The sequence below is a fragment of the Schistocerca nitens genome, chromosome 8 (assembly GCF_023898315.1).
Source record: "Schistocerca nitens isolate TAMUIC-IGC-003100 chromosome 8, iqSchNite1.1, whole genome shotgun sequence".
NCBI classification, from domain to species: Eukaryota; Metazoa; Arthropoda; class Insecta; order Orthoptera; family Acrididae; genus Schistocerca; species Schistocerca nitens.
Window position 1 is genome coordinate 218,050,568 of NC_064621.1, and position 27,752 is coordinate 218,078,319.

Below are 27,752 nucleotides of genomic sequence, written 5' to 3' on the forward strand. Positions count from 1 at the left end.
TCCCCCCCCCCCCCCCCCCAATTTTCCCAGTAAAACAGAGACCACAACACTCTCTCTGTGTACTGTCAAGTCTGAGTCATCATCTTTCTTGTCCAAGGCGAGAAGTCTGTGCAAGTTGCCCACTTTAGTAGCTGCTTTGACAAGAAAATGGTGATTCATACAATTTCATATTGTGGGTACTTAACCAAAATAGGAGGTGGAAGATGTAATAACTTATTCATGTTGACAATAATGAGACAAATTAACACATGAAATGAAACAATTTCAAGTCATTTAATAAACATTTTTATTATTACCATAAAGCACATTTTTTGATTTCGGTGCAATTTGCGTTGAAGCAGCTGTCAACAAGCTTTCATAATCCTTTCAGTTTTACACCTCCCTTAATAACATCCCACATTTGTCAGCTCTGTTACAAATGTTACTTAATCACATCCACATAAGAGAGCTTTTATTTTCATCTTGGTATGGTTGTACCTGAATAACACACTTTAATCACAGAAAACTATTTTCACCAATGTTATAGTTTCTATAAAAGTTTTTGATAAGATCTGATGTTCCTTCTACACAAAAACACAGTACAGTTAAAAGCACTGCTGCATCACTGCAACAGATCTAAACAGTAACAGCCATTGTAACAATAATTACAGAATTCAGCCAGAAATTGAAACCACTTTTTTCCAGCATTCATTCCTTGTGCTCATTAAAATGTCAGACATTTTGTTTTGTATTAAACTTTTTCACTTACAAATGCTATGTCAGATCACTTTGAAAATCATTTTTAAATAACAGATTCACACTCCTGTGACCTTGAACTGCCTCAATGCCTATGTTACATGCAACAGTGAAACTGCAAAAGCCCATTATCACAAGCTGATTTTTGAATTGCTGCAGGACACTTTGCCAGAAAAATTTTATGGATGAAACCTTGCATAGATTTAATAATACACCAAGATGAGAAATAATTGCCCTGAAGAACATAAAGAGCTTGCAAGGAAAGTAAGTAGGAATGAGGCATGAACTAACTGTATGCTTTAAGAATTCTGTAATAGCTTTACCATTCACTGTCATAATTATTTCTTCTGATGCCAAAGAACTTCACTTTCAAGGCCTCTTCAGAGCAATCATGTATTTAATTAGAGCCACTAAAGTTCTTAGCCCTTGAAACTCCTATTGCTTTCATTTTATAACACAATGTAACTATAATCCAAGTAACTATGAACAGTTAACAATGTGTGGAATGAACAACTGTGAAAGGACCATATAAATTACAAACAGTTTATGGCTTACAGCGCTCAAGAAATCTTGGATAAAGACAAACTTCACGAATATGTTGTCTTGCCAGTAACCAGCACAGGAACCGTTCAAGACCTAACCCATAACCACCATGTGGGCAGCTGCCATACTGTCGTTGATCAGTATACCAATAGTATGGTGTAGGGTCAATTCCTTCACGGGCATAACCCTGCAGAAGAGGTTCCAACTGCCAAATACGCATGGATCTGTGAACAGAATATTAATAGAAATTTTAAAAAAAATACAAGATTTCATATTACAAATGCTTTTCTGTATCGGAAAATTAGAAGACAAAAGTAAATTTAGACATAACTATAATGCAAGCAAAATAACTGCCATTTATGACCAACAAATTTTCAGTTTTAATCCACTGATCAATGTTTTCAAACATTGTGGATAGAGAATTAATTAAAATTGAGAAACAATGTAACACTAGCATATTACATACACTAGGGCAACCCCCCCCCCCCCCCTAATACTCTTAAGTCTGAACCTTGTTTAAATTCCCCTGTCGTATGTGTTCAGTGATATTATCTTGCACATCTATTTGATCAGCAGTTTTAGATGACTAAACCTCATGCTGCACTCACCCTGTTTGCAGATAGTCATCAGTTTTTTTATATCTACTGACAGAAATATTATAATAATTTAGCTACCTTACATCTTCATTAGATCTTTTTTGGTGAATAGTGATGCCCTTGATTTGGTCGTAATGGAAAAACTCTAATGTACGTCACAGCAAGTGCCTACTTCACAGCAAAATCCATGGAGTTTTGAACATAGTGAAATCGACATAAAATCATTGGAGTTCTCTCCTGAAACAGTTTGGAACTACCCTCATTCTACAAAAAGTGTTGTAAGTTTATACCATACGTCAGCTCTATATCAACTAATAAACTGAAAAGAGACTGGATGGGCCTTAATCTACGTCTGAAGCCTGACAGGTTCATAACTGAAATTAGTAACAATAGTGTTAGTAGTAGTAGTAGTAGTAGTAGTAGTAGTAGTTGTTGTTGTTGTTGTTGCTGTTGTGGTCATATAAATGAGTTCAAGATCTTATTATCCCAAAATCTAATGTGACCTTTTGACACACTTCTCCAGTAACCAATTATTCAGTTTTCTCTAAATTAATGGTTATACCCCATTTCTGATATTCTCCATGTGACTTACTAACCATGCAGTTTATGTCATCCTCATCGTCTGCTTTCATCATTTGTAAGCACACCACGCTATTACAAAAACATCTCAATAGCCTTAAGGCAAAATTCAAATATAGTTTAAATAATCTACATGCTATTGTGCACAGGCCCAAATGACACACATTGACACTCATAGCACCAATCTGAGGGGGTTACAGAGGCACCAAACTATAAGATTTCTATACAGGATGTATCACACTTAATAGCAGCTGCACGGCACACCAAGTTGTTAGTGTCATCCAAGCACAAGTTTTGTGCACATTGTAATAACCATTAATCAGGAAACTGATACGGCAGAAAATGTATGAAGGAAAAGGGTGGAGAGGGGGCTAAATGATACATAGTTTGTGTGAAAAAATGTTCTCAAACCAGCACTGATTGTACATCATTGTCATAACCCAATGGTCACTGGAATCTCTCGAGATATATTTGTACATACTTTAATTCTACAAGTTGTGCCTCTACATGAATCTCTAATGGCTTGAGTACAATGAACAGAACCTTCATACAATGATGTGAAACTGTCAGAGAAGTCCTCGCTTGGGATGTTGCTCATCTCATGCATCAGACTGGCTTCAACGTCAGTTATGTTGTCACAGTGTTGACCCTTCATATGAACTTCAGCACTTCGATTTTATGATGATTTGTATCTACAACACCAAGTCTCCACACTCATGATGATTTTTTCCAGAAAAGAATTGTCCACATTTTGCATTACAATCAGGTTGTGGCAAGCACGCATCTTAGTTTTTGTTCAGGAGTCAGGGTGTACGCAACAAACTTTTCTCTTCTTCAAAACATTCTGGAGAATGTCTTGAAGACTCAATTTAAAAATGTTGTTCCATTCCAGTTTGGTGGTTTGATGCACTGTCTTGAAGACTAGAATTAAAAATGTTGCTCCATTTCAGTTTGGTGGTTCAATGCACTTAAAGTGTGACTTGCAGAGTATCCATGTAGATGTGATGTGACACAGCAATGGTGACACACTACGGCCGCACATCCATTACATAACACTGCCCACTAACAACTGACGGGCTTATTTCAAGCTGTCCGGTAGTTACTGTGCTGATGTTGCTTATACACCATGAATATAATTGGTCTCTGGATGTTTTGGACAGACAATATATAAATGACTCACTCCATTCTCTAACCCTGCAGTCCACAATTTACACAGGGGAATGTTACAACAGGTTTTCGTAAGGTCAATGAAAACCACGTGGCATTCTAAACACCAGGTCAGTCTTTTTTCCACAAGCTGTTTTAGGCGAAACATACTGTCTGTGCAAGATCTTCTGGTATTCTTGTTTTTCTGCATCCACAATGTGTGATTCAATGAACACATATATAATTTTCCCATATAATCTAGATGGTTGGTTGGTTTGTTTGGGTGGGGGATTTGGGGTGGGGTGGGGGTTGGGGTGAAGGGACCAAACAACATGGTCATCAGTCCTTTGATCCACGAGAGATACTTCCAGAAGTAGGAACGTCCACAGACAATGTTCTCAGATCTAGCCAGGAGATTCATAACAGTAAAAGTGAGAAAGCTACAAATGTGATGGATGTCTTTGTATCATCAATAATAAAAACAAGATGAAGGAAACAGGAAAATCAGCAGGCGCTCTGCATGCAACAGGAAATTTCCCACCCGTAGCTGTCCCACACCTGATCCTTTAGTCAAGAATGCTCAGAATGTAACAGAGTTTGGCACCTGGAATAGAAAATTAGGTGTGGCAGAAAGGAGGCAAAATGAATCTAAAAGTAATTGAAATACCAGTAAAGAGGGATGAAAGAGTAACCTTGTCAAGGACATATGGTCGACGATCTATACTCCAGTGGGAGAAGCCCCCGTCCCCCCAACCCCCCTGCACCTGCTATGGAAATAGAGCAAAACCTTGTATCTCAGAATGAAAACCACTTTCATAGAGAAAACTGAGAAGCAAGTGAGCCATCCATGAATCATCGGCTAATATTAGAAGTATTAAGTCCAGAAGTTCACACACAGCATGAAGGGAGGGAGCATTCCACCAAGATATAAACTACTGTGTGAGGTTCCACAACCACAATGTGGGGGTGGCCCATTTCACAAAACTATGGGTTAATCTGGTATGGCCAATGCAGAGATGTCTTAGGACTGTGGATTCCTTCTGGTAAAGGGGAAAGAAGACCGCCATGCTGCAGGAACCATGTTTATTGTGCGGAGTTTATTAGATAGGGCAGTAGCCCACCAGATGATGTTCCATTTCTGAGTGAGCAGAGATCTCAGATGCATCAATAAACCTGCATCTGGGATTGGCAAAGTGAATGGGGTGCAAGTAAACGCTCCTCTAGCCAAACGGTTGACCAATTCATTCCACGGGATACCCACATGACTTGGCATCCAGAGAATGACAAAGATAAGCAAGGAGGTCATCAATAGCAGAGATCAAAGTGTGGCAAGAACAGCATTGGTCAATAGCCTGGAGACTGCTCATTGAGCCATTACATATTAAATCATGGTCAATGGAGGGCTTTGCTAAAGCTGTCAGCTCTGCCATAAACACAACACATATTCCCAGCAGCGAACAGCGTTCCATAGTGGCAGTTTATGTAAATGCACATCTCTTCTGATCCACATTTTTAGTCAGTGTAAAAGATGGTAGCATCACGGAACTCTTGAAGAAATGGACCTAACAGGTGCCAAAAGGTCATAGGGGCAACTGAAACTTTAGGCCCTTGGAAGTGACTGGTCCTAATATGTGGCCTGGACACCACCCAAAGGGGTGTGTGCAAGGAAAAATGGGTAGCACAGTCCACGGAGGGGTGATGGATATCTTGGCAGATGGAAGATACATGCATTCCAACTGGTAATCCCACCTGATGGCAGGTATCAGGAGGACAACAGCCCTCGTATGCTAAGATACTGGGGTAGGTGGTATGATCAGGGAATTGTCAAATGCCAATTGCATTGCAGACCAAGAGCTAGTACCATCTAAACTGAAGAAGGAAGATCGCTGCTTTGGCAAGGAGACTGTCTATGGAACTAGTCCAAAAGACACCAGTAGCCAGTCTTTGATGGACTAGGTCTAACAGTTTCAAAACTGAAGGAGCCACCAAGCCATAAACCTGGAAACCATAGTCCAATTGGGACAAAATGAGGGCCCAGTAGATAAGGATAAGGCTAGCAAGATCCAAACCCCAAAATGTGTGGGCAAGGAAGCACTGAGCACTGAGCTTCTGCATGCAGCCAGTCTTCAGGTGACGAATATGGGTCAGCCAAGTCCCCTTTTTAGCACAAAAGAGGCCCAAGAAAAAAGACTATGCTACAATGTCCAGCTGCTGGGTCAGTATGGAACGTGATATGACAGCAGAAATGCATGACCCACTTTTCGCAGATGAGAATTGGAAACCACGGGAAAGAGCAGAGGCCCACCAGATGGCATATTGGAGCTAGCATTTAGCAGATGGAGCTGTACTAAATGCAAAAATCATCGACTTACAATGCAGGGGTCACCAGTGACCCAATAGAGGTCACTAGCCTGTTGACAGGATGAGAAGAGAGTGACACTCAACACAGAGCCCTTTGGGATGCTGTTCTCTTGTATCTGTGGGGAGATGAGTGAAGTGTTGACTCTAACCCAGAACAACCAGTGATATAAAAGCAGAGGAATAAAAAATCAGTATGGGCCTCAAAAGCCCCAGTTAAGGAGGGTAAGTAATACATGATGACATCAAGTGGTGTCCTACACCTTATGCAGGTAAAAAATGGCTGCAATAAGGTGTTGACATTTAAAAAAGCCTGTTGGATGACTGCTTCCAACATATATAGGTGGTCAGTTGCATGCTGTCACTCCCAGAATACACAAACAAAAGGCCCTGAGATCTAAGAACCCAGCATAATCAATAGCAGTTGCAGTAGCGTGAATGATAACGTGCGAGATTTCTTGCACGATCTCATCAATAAAATTTGGGAGGAAGGTGGTGAATGCAACAGCAGAGGCATAAGAAAGGCCAGTTGGCTATGTTATGTGCCCAACATTGTAGTCAGTCTGTCTGGTAGTTGCAAGAGAATGACAGGATAACTGGAAAGTAATCATTGCCACAAAGATCGTTGTGTTGTGACCAGTATAGTGAAGCCGCAAAGTTGGGGGAAGATATCATTAGATTGCTAGCTGAAAAGGTGCCGTGGGGAGCACTGAAGTAGACAGGAGAACCATTGTTGAGGCAGCACAGATCATAGTCTGTTAGAAGCAGCTCACTTAGAAGGCCCCTATCAGATGAAGTGGTACTCCACGACAGCAGCCATATAATCTACAGACTGTATTTGTTACACTTACTCCTCTTAGTTACAGGATTTTTTCCTGTTACCCTTTTTATGAATGTTGGATGTGTATGATGGTTTCCTTTCCTGTAGTAATTGTTCCCCCTTAACAAGAAATTGGAAACACAGACCATTAATTTCAGAACATTTATCTGGTCCACTTTTAAAATTTTTTTGGACAATTCATTTGTACCCAAATTCTTCGATTCTTCATAGTCATAAGCACTTTTTTTTATTTCTACAACCATAATTATTTCATTCTCTTTATAACATGGATCTGAGATGAACAAGTCTTCATGTTTTACAAAGAATTCTGGGCAGTTTTTAGTAAATAGATTCCCATAACAATTCCTCCAATGGAACTGAAGTTACACTGCAGGGATTTAAGAGCTTTCCATATTTGGTTGGTTGGTTGGATTAAAAGAGGGGGGAAAGGGACCAAACTAAGAGGTCATCAGTCCCTTGTTCTGAATAAAACAATGCCTCAAGTGTGAGAATAAAATAAACGAGACTGACAACTCAAAACAGAATGAAAGGAAAAATCACAACAACGATGAAGGGTAACAAACATGTAAATGGACAAAAGGGTTCAACAAAACCACAGAAATGCAAGAAACAGGATGTAGAGATTAAAACAACAAAGCAAATTACCATGACTGGCTGACCATGAGAATAAAAAAAGGAGCAGCCAGCCACTCCACAACACATTAAATCTCTATAGTCATGAACCTTTCCTTCAAAAGCCTCAGTCAGCAGTAGGGGCTTCAGAGTGTTCTGAACAGTGGCCATTGTGTTTGGGGAGGGAAAAGGGGGGGGGGGGGGGGGGAACCAGCTGTGCTCTCAGGTCTCACCATAACCACGATTTCAACCGCAACATATGTTTAGAATAGATATAATGTTAACTTTTTATGCACATACTTTGTGTGTCAATAAAACAGTTTATAAATTTGATTAGTCAGAATTTTTCTCAGGAGGTGTCATCTTATATCCAGCACTGTCTCATACTCTGGTAAATATGGTAATCACTCTGATACAAATTACCCTCACCAGTCTGAAATACCAGGTGAAGTAGAAGGAAAGCTCACTGAAGACTTTGAAGTTAACCAAGGGTTAGGACAGCGAGTTATTATCAACAGTACTTTTCAACATATTGTTGGAGAATGACGAGAAGGATGGTGATTAATAATCTATGCGGCACTCTGTTTAGATGTATGAACCAAAACCTAGTATATGCCGATGAGGTTTGTAAGCTGTCAAGAAGACAGAAAAAGCTGGCAGAAGGATTTGGGAGATTACAAAAGGACGTAGAGAAGTTGGGGCTTTGATTAAATGACACCAAAATACAGCATCTCTTCACTTCCAGCAGCAATGCTGCTGTTAAAGAGAAATATATTATGTTGAATGGAGTCAACTAAGAGGCATGTGAGGAGTTCCAGTACTTGAGAGAACTGATAACTGATGATAATAGCATAAGTGAAGAAATAAAAGCAAGGACTACCGCAGGAAATGGAGCTCACTGGGCCCAGATTAAAATTATTCAGTCATGTAAATACAGCAGAAAATCTACTGTGACCGTCTATCTAACAGTTATAAGGTCGGTGGTAACGTATGGCTCAGAAACATGGATAATGACTATGGCACCAGAGGAGTTCCTGAGAATATGGGAGACGAAAGTTTTCACAAAACATATTGGAGGAGTGTGAGAGGCAGGGAAATGGAGAATACAAAAAACCACAAGGAATTGGAAGAACTATTTAGTTATGATGACCTAGTTTTGGGAATCAAGAGCAACAGATTAAGAGGGTTGGGCCATGTAAAGCCTGTGTCATTTGGTAGATCGACCAAGAAGGTCTAAAGAGGAAATCCAGGTGGCAGAAGGTGCAAAGGGAGATCACAGAAACAATGGCTGGTTGATGTGGAGAACAGTAGGAATGCACCAGCTCTTGAAAATAAAAGAACTGATGGCTGCAGTATAAAAAGAAGGAATCCACAGACTCATAAAAATTCATTGAATATATGCTAATTAACACATCTAATAGCCATTTTTATGAAAATAGAAATAAAAATATGTACAACTGTATACTGGTACTGCACTCAAAAATTTAGTTTTCACTGGACACAAAAATTCTTAATAACTGTTCTTTTAGAATATGGTTAATGAAGTTTGTATAACTAAAAAACAACAAATTAATTTTTTTTATCTTTAGCATTTTTTCTTCACGTAAATGCTTATAAAACATGCACCTTTGTTTAAAAATTGGAATCCACCTGGAATTGAACCCATGTCCCTCACTCAGTAAGCAAGTATACTACCAAAGAGCCACTCTGCTTGTTGAGAAAGGATCTACCTTATTTCAGCATAATAAACATAGCCAGAAAACTTAGAAGTCTGTTTTCCTGAGAATTCTTTAAAGATGCTTCAAATTGCTTTGGGCAAGGTATGTTTGAGTTTTTAACCTCACATGCCATTAATATAAAAAAATTACAAAAATCCAATTGTTTTGTCATCACCTCATTATATAAAAGCAGGCAATATGGTCATATGTGAAGGCGCAGTTTAATTCTACTCCTGGTGAGTTTGGTTCATAAATTAATAAACTTTCTGGATCCATCTCAAGTGTACAGTAAGGTATAAGATGCCTTGAGTCTCTCAGTACATCAGAATACGCTGCCATCTTAATAGCGTATGCTTATAAAACCTGGTCATCTTGGGAAACCAGGCATGAGCCACAGTCAAATTTTAAGTGTGGTCATCTCCCCCATTTAACTCTGATCGCACTCAGTGCACCAGAATTTTGCATTGAACAGGGTTAAATGCTGACTTTAGCACGATTAACTTTTAATCGAGGTTTGGTGCACTCTCCCAGGGAGACAGATGCCCAACATGTTGTGTCAAGAAGTACAAACGTAAGTAATTAAACAATCGTAAGTGCCACATTCTGCACCTATAAGCACTCTCACATAATGAAATTTTGAAAACAATTTCTGTCTACTTATAATGTAATCATTATATGTTTTCTTTTGAGCACAGCCTTATAAATTTTTGGGAGCCGTTATTAACACAGATAGATCCTGTAAAAGCAAAATTACAAACTGCACTGGCCAAGGGAGACAAGAAACCAACCAATTAAACTAAGTTTTATAGAGCACACACATTATTAGGGTCATTCCAAGAGCAAGAAGCCGAAGGTTGTAGAATGAAAACTGCTGAAATGATCTTAATGCTGTTGCCTACAGAAGAAAGTGTGGTCCCCAGGTCCCCGTGAGAGCATTGAGGCCCCAAATGCATCACTAGAGGGACATGGGCACTCAATCTGATCTCTGGGGTAATTGTTTCCATAGTAAGTTGCTGGTGTTGAATAAAAGGAGAGCAATCACTTGCTGGAGAACAGGTATGAGTAATGCTGTGTGGCGTTTCAGATCATGCACTGTCAGCCAATGAGATCCATCCTTCCTTGAACTGCTTGTGTCACACCTTGGCCCTTGCAATGGACATGCAGTGTTCTTCATATGCTTGTGACATTTTGATGAATTTCTGTGCATCACACTCCTTATGCTGTCTGAAAGTTCACTACAACCCTTTGCTCTTCTTCTAAAGCCTTCATTTCATCATTTTTAGCACGGCTGAATGCAGTGGACAATTTACGAGTGCACAAGCTTGCTCTGTTGTCACATGGATGTGTGCCCATGTCCCTTCACTGGCAAGTTTAGGGCCTCAGCTCTTTTATAAGGACCACGACTTCTTCCGTAGGCAATGGCTTTACAATGCATACAATAGTTTTCATTTTAAAGTTTTTTGAATGACTCCAACAGATCACAAACAAAACTATTGCAGAAAGTATAGGAACATATGGATCAGAAACACGGGAAATAACTGAAAGAATTAAGAGGAACTTATTGTACACAAAGATGGGTTTTTGCAGGTGTTGCTGTAGGGTGATACTCTGGAATAAAACTAAAAATTAAGATATACATAAGAGAATTAATCTGGGCATCACTGTAATGGATACAATCTAAGCAAAACAGCTAAGATGGCATGGGCATATATACCCTTTAGGTGAAGACAGATGGCCTCAGGTAATGATGGAATGGATTCCAACTATGATGAATAGGATGCCTGAAAACAACATGGGAAGAGGGAGCCAGATGTCAGAAGAATTTGCAGGCTGAAATTGGACAGTCAGGGGATTGTGAAGCTACAACGCAAGAAACAACTGTAATAATGTATTGAATCACAGTTTAAAAAGCAATAGCAGTAGCAGCAGCAGTAGCAGCAACCAACATTCATTTCTCAGTCCTAGACCAGTAGTAAACTTGATAATTTGATCAGATATCTAAACTAGTTGCAATTAAAACAACAAAAGACATGGAATCCTTAGCTTGCACCACTGTTTCAGCTTCCTTTTCTATAAAACATTATACAACATGAAGAAATTCACTAATATGCTTCAAGTTTTTAATTTTGTAATTTGTCCTCAAATCTTTATAATGTCAATAATTTTTCCAAAAATCTACGTTTTAGCCCTTTCGGATTCACTGTCTGACTATGTCCAACATTATGATTTCCCATTGCAGCTCCAATGTCAGATGATGTCTGACAGGTTTCCATTAGTGTAAAATGAATAAGAGTTGGGGAGAATGTAGTGAGTAGAAAAATTGGATTGATAAGGATTAACCTTCACTTTATGAGTGGACTACTAAAACATATTGTTCTAAGTTTTCAAATGGATGTCATTGGTGTTGCATACACGTGTTTGTACTGTTGAGATCGTGTTTGGGAGCATACTTTCACCTTCTGGAAATCTTGTGTGGCAATCTCAACGATACATTAGCTGGAAAACCTGGTAATGGAAAGTCCTGGTGGAACGTAAATAACTTAAGGAGGTAAGGTATCAACTTTCCAAATACTGGAGGTGATCCATCTGTACAACAGTGCATAAACAAAAGTGAGAACTTTGCTACCTTTCTGACAAATCCTTTCAATGGCTGCTACACAGCACATATCATCTGGATCCCTCCCATCCCCCACCCCCCTCCCCCAACACTGGTTCCTCTGAATTATATACTCCAACAGCTCTTGCCCCCACACCTATCTCTAACCCTGCTTTCGAACTTGACTATACACAGCCTGCAATGACACCCTCTGTCTCTCAATCTCCCTCTTCCTCTGTTTTATCTCCCATCGAACAACTCTATTATCACTGTGCACTGCACACATCTACCCAAACCTCTGTTCAGAACGAGTGCATCGGTACCACAACCCCATCTTGTGTATCTGCTGCCTCTCGCACCCAGCTGTCAGATACACTTTGTCAACTCTCCTCTCACTCTACATAACACTTCACCCCAGTTTAGCTGCAGGGCTGGCACAAACGTTGTCAGCTAGAACGCTGTAGCCATGTGTGTGTGTGTGTGTGTGTGTGTGTGTGTGTGTGTGTGTGTGTGTGTGTGTGTGTGTGCACTAGATTTTAGTCAGTTGTTACTTTTACCCATTAAATTAATAACATAATAACAGACAGAAAATCAATTAACAATCCACTGAAAATGGTAAATAGTGAACTAAAACATATGGGTGAAAGTGAATCGAGTTAATAGTGTTTCCATGAAGCAGAATTTTTATGCCAACTTTTAGACTTTAAGGCCTGGAATATCAAACCATTGGTACAGGACATGGAACACAACTGGGATGCGGTTTTTATATATTCCAGCATCTGAAAGTGGAGTGAGATGATAGTTTACACTGTGTTTTAACTTCTGTTACAGTTTAATAAATTCCATTTTAATTCAATGTGTTTCAAAGAGGTTTGAAATTTTTGTACTATACTTCAAATGTTTGGGATACTATTACACAGATACTTGTTTTTTCTTCTATTAGAAGGTTTTTAACTCCTTCCCCCCCCCCCCCCCCCCCCCCTCTGTTTTCTAATTTATTCAGTACTGTGTCAGCTGGGGCCTTGCAGGCACATGGCCGATCCATTTGGTCTTAAGAAAGTTGTGATGCAAGAGAGAGGGTAATGGAGTTAGCATAGCTTGGTAGAAGTAGTTGAAATTGACCAATATTACCTCAACTAATAACATAGCCGCTGTCAATGGGCACAAAAATCTCCCATGGTCATGCTCACTTGCTTGTAGATTGTGAAGCCACAGAATGAGCCTGCACGACTCGTTTTCTTTACTGATAAGGGAAGATCCCCAGCAGTGGGATTGACTTTTTGAAACCATCTATACCAGTGGTTCCCAACCTTTCGTACACTATTACCCCTGAGTGCAATTAGACATTAGCTAGTACCCCCCCCCCCCTCCCATTTTTTTGGAACACTTATTTTTAAAATCATGAAAGATAGATGATATTTACACTCTCTCACGTGTGTGTGTGTGTGTGTGTGTGTGTGTGTGTGTGTGTTTACCCACAACTCCTCCTCAGATAAGAAAGCTAGCTGTCCACAGTGACGGTAGACACTTGTTACAAAAACATGCTTCCCCTGCATTACTCCTCTCCCCTCTGGGCACTTGCTTGGCCAGCACACTGCAACCCCCTTTAAAATCAACCAACTTAAAATGTGGGCTCTACACTTACTGGCAGAAATTTCAAGATTTCAGGGTGTTAATGCTTTGTCTCTGATCACAGCCACCACCACCAGGACTACTACTACTACTACTACTACTACTACTAATAATAATAATAATAATACTGAGTACAGCACTACAGTAGCCATTATGTAGTTACTGTTGTGTTGTGCTGTCAATTAATTCCTTTATCCATTTTGAAATGAGTAATGAAGCAATTTATAGACTACTGCAGGTACTACATACCTACAAACTGGAGAAGACATTTTCTTGGGCTATCTAGCATTTGTTATGTATATGTCTCACATATCAGTGATGTAGAGGATAAAGCACAACACATGTGTTTAGTAGGTGCTCTATGCAAGGAACCTGTAGTCTCCACTGCATTATTGCTACTAACTGAGAAAAAGTAATTATTGATAACTTATATTATCAATATTAGAGCCTTACAAAATTATGTATTCTGTAGTTACATTGATAATTGTTGCTTCTTTTAATTGGTTTGTATATCACTCTCCATGTTTTATACTTCCTGATGTAACCTTGTCAAGTACTAATTTTATTTTACTAGTTTTGTTTATTAATAGAAACTTATGTAGGCATGGTGTTCCTATTTTGTGTTAAAGTTTTTCCTGTCTACTCCATTTTTATTTATTTACTGCTCAATTTTTTACTTTTTCATTGCATTACCACCACACTGTCAAAGATCTTTCTTACTTCTGCTTCAGTCTAGACGTGTTACTTCTCTTCCAATGTTGTTTGCAAACATTGTAACTTCTTTGGTGACAATACTCATAAATGTCTGAAGATGGCCTTGTAAGCCGAAAACCGGTTAACACAATAAAAGCAATACTGTGGAACAAAAGCAAACTGGTGCTTTTCATTTATTGTTGTTCTATAAAGAACCAATGGAAGGCTCTCTCAAATCCTTTAGTTTTTACCACTCAGAAAATTTCATTTTACCCCTCAGGGGGTAATTACCACCAAGTTGGAAACCACTGATCTAACAGTGATGGAATCACACCCTGCAGCCACTTACGCTGGTGATGAAAAAAAAGTACCAATCTGTAGACTGGTTGTATAGTGCAATAGATACAGTAAGGCATTTCAATACGAAGCTGCAAGTTTCAATATCATCAGATGTTTTAATTCATTTTTTTTCATTTTTCAATCTTTATTGCCAGGACTTTGATCATTATTTTTTCTTCAATTACTTGGTTTAAATACAGCTTTTTATTTCCATGCCTTTGTCACATTTAATTTGCTCTCATTTTTCTTTGTATCCTTCTTTCTACACCTGGAAACTTTGTTCATGTAATTTTAATTAATTTTGATTTAATTTCTTTCATTTTGTTATCCTACATTTTATCCATATTATTGCATTCATTATTTTTATTTGTCGTTTTGACTGAATGTTGGCATTCTGGTATAAGCTGACAGAACTGGCAGTCACATTTACTTGAGGAGTGCTAATTTGTGTGAATAAATGGTGTGTGTTTCTCTTTTTCTGAAGAAGGCTGAGGCCGAAAGCTCATATGTAAGCGTCTTTTAATTGTGTCCATCTGCAACTTAATTTATAGACTACTGTACTTTACGGTATGTAGCAATTTATCTTTTCCTACAGTGTTGATATTCGAACAAGGAGTTTCCACTGTTTGATTCAATTTCATTTTACTTATAACCCCTTCTTTTGTTTAAACCTTCAGTTGTGTTATTTTGTCCACAGTGCAATAGGAATTTGTGATTTAAATGTTTGTAAGGTGATCACCATAACAAATACACACGTAGTAATGAAAATATGCTTTTGACACAATTGCACAGTCAATAAAAATAGATGGTTTTGTCTTTTGTTTTTAACCATACAGTGTTTAAAGTGATGTGCCAAAGGAATAGAAATACAAATTTACATTTAAACCAATTAACCCGACGTGAGTGAGGTTTGGTATGTCATACCTGAGGTGTTTTAAAGCGCTGATTATTGAACGTCATTGTTGCCACACAAATCTTGCTGTCACAGTAGCTGGAGATAAGGGAGAGGGGAGCAAGATGCAGTGTTAAGTTTACTGGAGCACCAGCGCCACAGGGTGCAAAGGTGGCTAGGGTACATCACATCCGACCTTGTAGTCGGTGTTACATTTTTGAGCTGCCAGCAAGTTTATTATGAGATATATAGTTATTTATAGTATTCTTTGATTTATTTTTAGATTTTATACTTCAAGAAGTCTAATGAAGAAAATGAACATCGGCCAGACAAACTACTAGAAGTAGTTTTAGAAAACTGTTCAAATGTGACTCCAAGAGCGAAGAAGAGATTGAAAATGTTTCTCAAAGAAGTGAAGAGAGTGATTCGGAGCAAGAGGGTGTTTTGAATGGTTCGGAAGAGCCAAAATCTGTGTTAGAGGCTCCTAGTCAGTCACCTGAGGTACGAGGGATTTTTTATAGGTCCAAAAGTGGTACAGAATGGATGAAGGATTGTTCTAGGCAAAGTGTTCGTATTTATTCAGAGAATATTATTACCAATTATCCTGGTGTAAAAGGTGCTGCAAAACATGCGAAAACAGACTGAATGTTGGAGTCTTTTTATAACAAACACTGTGTTGAATACTATACTTACACATACAAATAATCAAAAAAGGAAAATCAGGGGGAAATATCCAGAAAATAAAGAGCAGTATCACATGAACAATGCAACTTTGGAGGATCTGAAGGCATTTATGGGACTTTTGTATATCGCATAAACCGCTCAAATAGATAAAACCTGAATAAGTTGTGGCATAGAGATGGTACAGGAGTTACAATCTTTTGGATTACAATGTCACTACAGAGGTTTTACTTTCTCCAAAATTGTTTGAGATGAAAGGAAAAAGACTGACGATCTGGCTTCTGTAAGAGATACTTTTGATAATTTCGTTGAAAATATTCCACAAAACTGTATGCCGTCCAACCTTACTACTGATGAGATGCAATATGGCTGCCATAAGTGCCATCACATTCTACAGAGAAAATAAGGTGACAAAACATGCATGAAACCCCAAGATTTCATTCATAATTTAGGTTTGAATATGATAAATGACAATATTCGCACTGGACAAGAAAACATATGTCTTCCATGTGTAATTCGAAAGAGGATTGCTGATCAACTGGCAGGGGGAAGGGGGGGGGGGATGACTGGTAGATAGTTCAGGTGTGGTGACTGTACTGAAAAAGAGACACAGGAAAACAAAACATTGTTGTTCAAAGTGTGAGAAGCCAATACGTATGGAGCATGTGATTTTTATGTGCAGAGAATGTGCTGATTTGTAGGTGTAATGTTGGTGCTGAGCTAATTGATCTCTTAAGACCTTTTATTTTCTTTTTCTGTTTTATAATTAGAAGATAATATTAAACACAGTATTTTACGTATTCATCTTGTTTAATAAACACCATTATTAATTTCACAATAAAAAGAACTTAATATACAATCCGTCATCATCTCATACCCACCTCATAGCTAGTGTAACGATTTCTCACCTCATTCACGCCGGGTTAATTCAATAAAAATAATGAGCAAAGGCATTTCGATAGAGATTTAAAAAAAATTAAAGCACCTAACGAGACTCAAACCCACTAACTTTAGTATGTGAGGTCATTACTCTATTCATTACACTACCCAAGCAGTCTGCCTATAATACTTTTTTAAAGCTGATGCAAAATTCCAGTTTTTTTTCCCGATTACTTGCAAACAAGGGCCCTCCAGGGTGAGAGGATGTAGGGTTTGATACTTGGGACCTTAACCTACATCACTGTATAGTTGTTTTTAAAAAGTCTAGCCCACCGCTGACAACCTTTCCTTGTAAGCACTATGCCTCACACTATATTATGTTCCAAGCTGCCTCCATATTTCTTTAGCTGCAATTTAGGGCCACTTGCCTGTTGGGTATCACTTGATTGCTAACCAAACGAATGTGAGTTAGGCAACGCTGCATAAAAAGGAAGTGGTGGGGAATGAAGGATGCACAAGTAGCTTTGCCCTGCGTCAACCACACAGAAAATGGACATGTCACTCACTACTGTCAGTTTTACTACATATGCTTCTGTTCAGTATCTTATTTCCTCAAAATGTATTTTGTTGGCCCTAGTTATCACTGAACTACACAGCACCTGTTGCCGAATGTTTAAATCATATGATGTGAAATTTGCAATGTATCACTGTCACTTTTTAATGAATTTTGAATTTGCATATGCTGTTGAACCTTGTGAAATGTCAAGATAATTAATGCTCTTGTTTTGTTCATATTTAGATATGATTAATAGTTTTACTGCTTTTACTGTTTAAGGAATACAAAATATTCATTATATCATGGTTATCTCAGATTAGCAGTAATTTATCAGCTATGTATTTTCTGTAATGCACAATTTTTTTTTCAAGTTATGTTCCTGACTATAAGCAGATCAGATACACATGCTCACATTGTCAGGCCATTGGCTGCTTAGAAGCTTTGTTGTTATATGTATAGTTGTTTCAACTTAGGACTGGTTCGAGGAGTTCTATGAATTTCGTAATCTTAAGAGTATTGATATTTTTGTCTCAACATTATTTTACAGGAAGAGATATTACCATATATATAAATATTCATCAATATTGTACTAAAATTTTGTGACAGTCTGTAGGCCAGATTATATACTGAATTAACTACCAATGTAACTGGATTCCTCTATTTTTAGGTGGGGGGGGGGGGGGGTTGTGCTCTTACAAAAATGGTTCAAATGGCTCTGAGCACTATGGGACTCAACTGCTGAGGTCATTAGTCCCCTAGAACTTAGAACTAGTTAAACCTAACTAACCTAAGGACATCACAAACATCCATGCCCGAGGCAGGATTCGAACCTGCGACCGTAGCGGTCTTGCGGTTCCAGACTGCAGCGCCTTTAACCGCACGGCCACTTCGGCCGGCCTGTGCTCTTACACACAGCACTTTTGGGATCATAGAAATGACAGATTTATTTACTCTTGCTGCACACAAGTAAATATACAGCGAGATGGGTTTCTCTCATACTAGGGTGCGAGAGACCTGGCCTAGCTTTTAACACTGACAGCCAATCTTGTCAATTAATGGGATGTGAAAATTTCATTTGACAGGGTATCGTTTCTTCCAATTTTGAATACGAAATGACATTGTGTTTTGAGGGGCATGTAGTTCCTAAAAGCGCTGTTTACCATATGAAGTCAAACTGCTGGATGGCAGGAGCAGTTCATTCAGTACATAAAGTAACAGAAGACATGGCTTTAAATTTTTTATGGACGACAAAATTTTGCATGTATTGTAATAACATGTTGTTGACAATGACAGTGAGGATCAAGATATAGAAGAATTGGATCATAGTACAAGTGAGTATTTCTTGTTTTGATTTCGTAAAACGATCTTTTGTTTCAAAGTGTATCAATAAAAAAGTTATACACTGAGAAAGAAATTATAGTTTGAGGGTGTAGTAAGTTTTCAATTACTGAAAGTGGACTAGTGCAGTAAATAAAAACTATTTTGGTTAGGTGTTGTTATTGTGGACTTCAGTCTGAAGACTGGTTTGATGCAGCTCTCCATGCTACTCTATCCTATGCAAACATCTTCATCTCCAAGTAACTACTGCAATCTACATCCTTCTGCTTACCGTATTCCCGTATTCATCTCTTGGTCTGCCTCTACGATATTTTACCCCCCCCCCCCCCCCCCACACACACACTTCTCTCCTCTGTAATTCTATTCATTCCAATTCTATTCAGTATCTCCTCGTTAGTTATGTGATCTACCCATCTAATATTCAGCATCCTTCTTTAGCACCACATTTCATTTCAAAAGCTTCTATTCTCTTCTTGTCTAAGCGGTTTATCATCCACATTTCACTCCCATACATAGCTACACTCCCTACAAATACTTTCAGAAAAGACTTCCCGACACTTCAATCTATACTTGACGTCAACAAATTTCTCTTCTTCAGAAATGCTTCTTTTGCCATTGCCAGTCTACATTTTATATCCTCTCTACTTTGACCATCATCAGTTATTTTGCTGCCCAAATAGCAAAATGCATCTACTACTTTAAGTGTCTCATTTCCTAATCTAATTCCCTCAGTATAACCTAATTTAATTCGATTAAATTCCATTATCTTTGTTTTGCTTTTCATCCTACATACTCCTTTCAAGACGCTGTCCATTCTGTTCAACTGCTTTTCCAGGTACTTTGCTATCCCTAACAGATTTACAATGTCATCGGTAAAACCCCAAGGTTTTCATTTCTTCTTCTTGAGCTTGAATTCCTATTACAAATTTTTCTTTGCTTTCCTTTACTGCTTGCTCAACATACAGACTGAATAACATCGGCGATACACTACGACCCTGCCTCACTTCTCAATTGCTGCTTCTCTCTCGTGGTTGTCGACTATTGTAACTGCCGTCTGGTTTCTGTAGAAGTTGTAAATAGCCTTCAGTTCCCTGTATATTACCCCTGCCACCTTCAGAATTTGAAAGAGTGTATTCCAGTCAACAATGTCAACAGTTTTCTCTAAGTCTGCAAATGGTACAAACGTAGGCTTGCCTTTCCTTAACCTATCTCCTATGAGAAGTCACTGGGTCAGTATTGCCTCACGTGTTCCTACATTTCTCCAGAATCCAAACTGATTTTCTCCGAGGTCGGCTTCTACCCATTTTTCCTTTCTTCTATAGAGAATTTGTGTTAGTATTTGGCAACTGTGACTTATTAAATTGACAGTTCAGTTACTTTCACACCTGTCTGCACCTGCATTCTTTGGAATTTGAATTATTACATTCTTCTTGAAATCTGAGGGTATTTTGACTGTCTCATACATCTTGTTCACGAGTTTTGTCATGGCTGGCTCTCTCAAAGCTGTCAGTAGTTCTAACAGAATGTTGTCTACTCCCGGGATCTTGTTTCCACTTAGGTCTTTCAGTGCTCTGTCAAATTCTTTACACAGTAACTTATCTCCCCTCTCATCTTCCTCCATCTATGTACTCTTCCATTTCCATAATACTGCCCTTAAGCACATCTCCCTAGTATAGACCTTCTATATACTCCTTCCACCTTTCTGCTTCCCCTTCTTTGCTTAGTACTGGTTTTCCATCTAAGCTCTTGATACTCGCACAGCTGGCTCTCTTTCCTTCAAAGGTCTCTAATTTTCCTGTAGGCGGCATCTTCCTTTCCCCTAGCAATATATGCTTCTAAATCATTACATTTGCCCTCTAGCCATTGCTGCTTAGCCATTTTGCACTTTGACTTTGGTAAGCCTTTATATTGTTCACAAAACTTATCCTCCATTAAAAATTTAAGCAAATATACTGATAACTCAAGGAAGATGGAAATTATAATCCAGAAGAAGAAATTTGAGGTTTTCATAAAAGGTTATCATCAAAGTTAAGTGCTGGCTTGTGTTCTCAATTTTAAAAAAGAATATTTGTAAAACCATTATAAGACATGGCAAGGTTTACATGGCCAATGATTGATGTGTGTAAGCTACTGAGTGAATAATTGTGTGTGTATATATATATATATATATATATATATATATATATATATATATATATATATATATATATATGAATTCATTTTTGACATGCTATCGCGATTATAGCAAATAAACAACCGCATAAAAATATATGTAAAAACAAAGATGATGTGACTTACCGAACGAAAGCGCTGGCAGGTCGATAGACACACAAACAAACACAAACACACACACAAAATTCAAGCTTTCGCAACAAACTGTTGCCTCATCAGGAAAGAGGGGAAGGAGAGGGAAAGACGAAAGGATGTGGGTTTTAAGGGAGAGGGTAAGGAGTCATTCCAATCCCGGGAGCGGAAAGACTTACCTTAGGGGGGAAAAAAGGACAGGTATACACTCGCACACACGCACATATCCATCCACACATATACAGACACAAGCAGACATATTTAAAGACAAAGGGTTTGGGCAGAGATGTCAGTCGAGGCGGAAGTGAAGAGGCAAAGATGATGTTAAATGACAGGTGAGGTATGAGTGGCGGCAACTTGAAATTAGCGGAGATTGAGGCCTGGTGGGTAACGGGAAGAGAGGATATATTGAAGAGCAAGTTCCCATCTCCGGAGTTCGGATAGGTTGGTGTTGGTGGGAAGTATCCAGATAACCCGGACGGTGTAACACTGTGCCAAGATGTGCTGGCCGTGCACCAAGGCATGTTTAGCCACAGGGTGATCCTCATTACCAACAAACACTGTCTGCCTGTGTCCATTCATGCGAATGGACAGTTTGTTGCTGGTCATTCCCACATAGAATGCATCACAGTGTAGGCAGGTCAGTTGGTAAATCACGTGGGTGCTTTCACATGTGGCTCTGCCTTTGATCGTGTACACCTTCCGGGTTACAGGACTGGAGTAGGTGGTGGTGGGAGGGTGCATGGGACAGGTTTTACACCGGGGGCGGTTACAAGGATAGGAGCCAGAGGGTAGGGAAGGTGGTTTGGGGATTTCATAGGGATGAACTAACAGGTTACGAAGGTTAGGTGGACGGCAGAAAGACACTCTTGGTGGAGTAGATATAATCATAACAAAGCATATGTTTTTGATAATGGAGCAAAGAAATACAGAAAATAAGCATTTGGTGATGATCTGTATCTTGAAAACAATACGGTGCATAGTTTACAAAATAAGTAATAACCGAGATTCCAACTTCTCACTACACATAATGACAATCATGGACGAAGTAACCAATATTCATAGCTTTTCATTCACCATTTTATGGTGACTGGTGCAATTTCATCTAGATACCCATTGTTACTGTAGTCTGAATCAGTGCCAAAACCATCTTCATAGTTGACATCACAAACACAAAATGAATGAATGTCTTTGCCCAATTGTGTACAAGAATATGCTTAGAGCTGTAACACTATACACCTTTTCTAACAGGATTGTGTGTTCGTCCACTGCATCGTAATGGAAATCTGTACTTTTCAGCACAATTTTACTGACATTTTCCCACCCCTGAAAAATTCACTTTCTTTTATAGACACTGATAACTTTGCTATGGTAAGATACCCTTTCCTGCTCCAGTAAGCATAAATATGCCTGCAAATTGCACTAGTCGTGAAAGAATTTCAGTTTGTGACAGGGTGAAGCTGATTTTTCTTATTTTAGGGGTTGCTAAATATAAATTATCTGATCCAGAAAGCTTGGAATCATAATGGCTCACAGCTATATCTTTGAAATTTTGGAATAACACTCCTTTGCTTACTGTTCTTGCACTAATTCCAACAGTTTTTGATGTTCATTTAGTAACTTCAGCGGTTTGCTGTCTAGTGGCACACCTTGATGCAAAGGACGAACAAAGTTTTTTCGAGTATCAGAATTTTCTAAACCACAGTGATACAAAGCACAGGACAATGCAAGCACATTGTAGAAACCGTATACAACACATGTCGTTGATGTTCACATCAAACAGAGCTGACAATGCAGGAGCTTTGACGTCATGACCAGCAATGATTACCATGCTGGGATTGGTTCACACCACATGCCTTGCACCTTGTGCTTCTCGTTCTTAACTTGTCAAGCTGTGCTGCCAACTTGAAATGCATATGTCAAGTGCAACTTTTCAGCAGCTTGGGTATACACAATTCGCATCCTGAAAGTAAGTACTGGCCAACAATTGTTTCTCAAAATTTATGTCTTCTCAACTGAATTTTCTTTGAAACTGCTGCTTCGCTTCCTCAGAATAACATGGGATGACAAGAATGATTAGTAGCATGACCACTAAAGTGAGAATTGAAGTGAATGTGAATAACTTTTTTAAAAAAAGAATAAGAAGAAAAGTACCAAGCCTCTTCTGAGGGATTCCGTTGTTAACAACAAAACAACACTGGTGTGTTTCTGTGTTTGAAATATTATAGCATGCATCAGGACAAGATATGAAAGTTCAAGACGAAATTCCCAAGCAACATGCTACGAAGGTTACAGACAGAAACTGTGTCAATAGTTTACTTTTGAGAGACCATATGATAGCATTAATACTCACCCGCCAATGACTTCACCCACACCTGGCAGCAAAATATCAACAGACTCTGTCAGCCTGTTGTCTTCTGGGCACAACGACATATAAAATGATTTGATGTGAGCTGGGAAGCGTGTAAGCATTATAGGTTTCCCAATTGCATCTGTCATGCGCCGCTCAGGCATTTCAGGGATGTCCTAGTGCCAACAATAATGACAGCAACATAAAATTCCAGGTAAGCAACTTTAATAAGTTATGCTGATTCACATATAGCATTCTATTCTTGGCACTCCACAAATTATATAAAAGAATAGTGTTTCAGTCCAGTTACTGTTCTGTGGAATTGTGCAGTAAACTAATGTAACAACGATCTGGTTAGACAATCTGGATAAAAAGGAAAATGCAGGAATTCATGAAATCAATTGCTGCCACTTAAAATAATAATAATAATAATAATAATAATAATAATAATATAATCCAGCTTTAAGTTTGAATAGAACACAGCACAAAATGTTAACCGTGCAACTTAAGAATCCACACACAAAAACTAGATACAGGATAAGCAATGAATAAGAAACATTGTTATAATGATAACGTTGTAAATTTCGATGCTGGGCTCAATTCACATGATATCCTGAGTAATACCTGAAATTACATATTAAAGGGATTATTAAATTTTTGTTACATTACTTACCTCTCCAAATTCATAAAAACTGCCATCATCTTTTTTAATGTTATTTTTACGTAGATATTCAATGGCTTCACCGTAATCCATTCGCAGGAAAGGTCGCGACGGGGGCTTGAAATCCTGTAACAAATTATAATGATCAGCATTAACAACAAAATTATTTATCAAAAAGAACCGCAGCTGTTGTGTTAAGATTAGGACATGGTCATCATATACCACCTCAGTTTCTGTCTAGGTCCCATATTTTCTGATTTACATTGCTGACTGCTATGTATCTGAAAAGTTAGCAATGACAGGCACCAGTAACATTCTGTCTACAGATCTCCACGGTTTACACATCAACTCTCCTTCAGCCAACCTAAGCAGCATCCACTTTGTTCAATTTAGTCTAGTCTTAAAGTGCGAGAGAAATTCACAGTGATATTTAGTAACCAGCTGCTTCAGGGAGTAGAAAGAGCCAAGTTACTGCGAAGTAGATGGGGAACACTAATACTTCAGACATTTAGAAACATATTCATTGCTTTTGTATTAAGAATGCTCTCTCTCTACCGGATGATGCACTTCATTATGTCAAAAAGAATTAACTTTTGCGGCAACTCTTCCTTTCTCAAAAAGAAAAGGGTGATTAGAACCACTTGTAGATCATGTCCAAAAACCTCTTGCAAAAAAATTATTTGTGTTGGTGGTGCTAATCACATGTACATATTCTCTCTGCCTAATTCTCTGTTATGAAGGACCACACTCCTGACCAAACTAACGCAAAAGTTGCACATGCGGGACACGAGACATAAGGGCAACATACACTGCAAATTAAAAAGATCTGTCATTGGCTCAAAGAGGTGTTATACAGGTTGTTGCCATAATTTTCAACTAGCTTTCTACATACTAAAAATCTCAAGAGCCAGGGATTCAGTTTTTAAATTTAAATTTTTGATAGAGGGCTTGTTTTTTCTTTTCTACTGATGAGTTTCTGAATGTGAACGTACCGAATGAGTGACTATCTAAAACAGGTTTCACAATTCCCATGTGCTGATGCAAGAAGTGTGTGTACAGTTATCATTGAGTCACTGCATAGTTTGTGTATGAATTATCATTGTATTCTGGACTGACAGTGCAGTGTATGACAATTGGGTCAGTTAAACTATTCTGACCACGTCACCTTGAAAGACGCGCGTGTGTGTGTGTGTGTGTGTGTGTGGTTTTTTTCATTGTTGGGATAAGGGAATAAACAGTGAGGTCACCAGTCCCTCGACGAACAGCTGGTTTATCTGAAGTTAGTGATGTCAACCACAAATTTGTCTGAATTAAAATTTTACTGAATTACAAAAATATGTAGGAGTGATAAAAATCTACGCATTGGAAGCAACATTGTTGCTAGAGCTGGCAAATTCCTTAGAGGTAAAAGTATAAAGGTCAGATTGGTACACCCAGAACTCATCTGTGGCGAGAGAAAGCCAGCCCATATCTGACCGCCCATCGACCTAATTAAGAATTGAGACAAGTTATACAATAAAAAATCCTTCCCAGTTGGGAGACACACAGTAGCGGAAGTGAGGAGACTAACTAAACACATAATGAACATCAGATGGACCTACAATAATAAAATAAGGTGTGAGAAATAATTAGGTCAGTAGGCAGATGGGGTTATGTAAGTGTCCCCAGGGCTCTGCACGCGATGGGGCCCGTTACTCTCACAGTCCTGAACCGTGAGAGCCAAAGTGTTAAAGATGGGAACAGCACCCACTGTTCGTCGAGTGCTACCCCTAAAATGGAACATATGGTGTGGCAGGAAAAAGGGCTATCCATACCTAAAAGCAATTAAAACAGAGTAGAAGTGGAGTGACTAAGGCAGTTGGCAAATGAGAGCTTCAAGCTTCAAACCCGTAGGTGCTACTGAGCCATAAACCTAGCAGTCACTAGCCAATAAGGACAAGATCAAGGCCCAGCAAATATGGTGGAGACTAATTTGGTATGCACCTCACGAAGTGTAGAGAGTAAGCAGAGAGCATTAAGCTTTCACATACAGGTAGTCTCTGGTTTATGAATATGGTGCAGCCATGCCAACTCCTTATCAAATAAGAGTCACAAAAATCAGGACTGTACAATAATGTCCATTTGGTGCATATGCAAGTAAAGTTCTGGCTTAGGATGGACCTTGGTACAAACAACAAAAATGCATGACTTGCATTTTCCTGGGAGAGAAATGAAAGCCATAGGAAAGTGTCCAATCATAGGCCCTTCAGATATTTTGGAGCTGGTGTTCAGCCAAGCTAACAGATTGGTACTGCAGCCAAACCAAATGAGAAAGTCACTGACATACAGTGCGCAGATGACGGAGGTCACTAGCCCGTTGGAGGGAGGGAGAGAGGGAGAGAGGGAGAGAGAGAGAGAGAGAGAGAGAGAGAGAGAGAGAGAGAGAGAGAGAGAGAGACTCAGCATGGAGGCCTGCAGATCAACCTGAGCAATGTATCAACTCTACCAACTAATAAAAATTTGTAGAGAATCACAAAAAAAATCTGTTGTCATGGGTAAGTAAAATGTTACGGTGCCAAACAGTGCCTTGCACCTTATGATGGTCAGAAAGACTGCAATGAGATGTTGGCATTTACACAAGCTCTGTCTAATTGCAGTTTACAACCTAACCAGATGGTCTGTTGCGGATTGTTCCTTCTAGAAAACACTGATAGGGAGAAAAAAACCTGTGATTTGAGAACACAGCACAATTGTCAGCCGACCATACTTTCAAGCAGTTTTCAGTGCATATTGGTGAGACTAATGGTTGGCAGCTGTCTGTCAATGGAAATGGGATTTCACCTAGCTCAAGGATTGGGACGATGACGGTATCTCACCACTAGGAAGGTAAAATACTTTTTAGCCAAGTACGCTTAAAGACAGTGACTAGATGGATCATCTGATTATGAATCTAATCAAGGCCTGGGGCTGAGCCTGAAACAGTTACTAGTCAATTAAAGATTCCTTACATAATTCAGTGTGATGGGGGTAAAGGGTAAGGGGATGTCTTCAACAAATCTTTAATGCAGTCAACAGGTAGTCAGGTAAGCGGATGATGCAAAAGCAGTCACAAAGAGCATCATGAGGCATTCAGCAAGAACCTATGTATTTATAAAAACACTACCACGAAACAAGAGAACCAGAACAGTTGCTGATCTTTGCCTGCCTAGTACACTATGGAGTTTGGCACATACCTACGATGAAGAGGCACGTGTTTCCAAACAGATTTAGTTCTCCCAGCAATCCTTCTTGCTGGATTTAATTAGATAGCAAGTCTTGATGCAGATCCACTTAAAACTGGTGAGGGCGACATGTGAAAGGTATCACTTTAAACATCGCAGAGCACTTTGAGGATCCTGAATAGATGCTGCAATATCTTCGATTCACCATGGTACCAGCCAGTTGCAGAGGGGTCTTTAGAAAGGGGAATAGCAGTTATAGGGGTGAGGGTTAGAGTGTCAGACATATCCCACAACCTCACTGATCCAATCAGAGTGATGAAGGTGATAGCAGAGGCATAAAACTACCAGCTGGCTTTTCAAAGAGCCTAACTTTGTAACTGCTCAAACAGTGGTGACAAGGAAGTGACAGGATCAGTGGAAGAAGGTGCCTGTCACAAAGATTTTCATGTAGCAACCACTGTAACATTGCCAAGAGATTAGTGGAAGAGACTGTAAGGTTAATA

General features: G+C 39.0%; 1 protein-coding gene across 2 annotated transcripts in view; it reads right to left on the minus strand.

Annotated features, from left to right (window-relative positions):
* Positions 1-269: 269 nt before the first annotated feature.
* LOC126198845 (asparagine--tRNA ligase, cytoplasmic) overlaps positions 270-27,752 on the minus strand; it is a 57,540-nt gene continuing 30,057 nt past the window's right edge. For both annotated transcript variants that reach the window (XM_049935430.1, XM_049935429.1), the window contains exons 9-11: positions 24,062-24,175; positions 23,392-23,564; positions 270-1,502 (exon numbers count right to left, since the gene is read on the minus strand). In XM_049935430.1, coding sequence (XP_049791387.1) covers positions 1,280-1,502; positions 23,392-23,564; positions 24,062-24,175 — 510 coding nt within the window. In that variant the 3' untranslated portion in view covers positions 270-1,279. The remainder of the gene's footprint in view (positions 1,503-23,391; positions 23,565-24,061; positions 24,176-27,752) is intronic.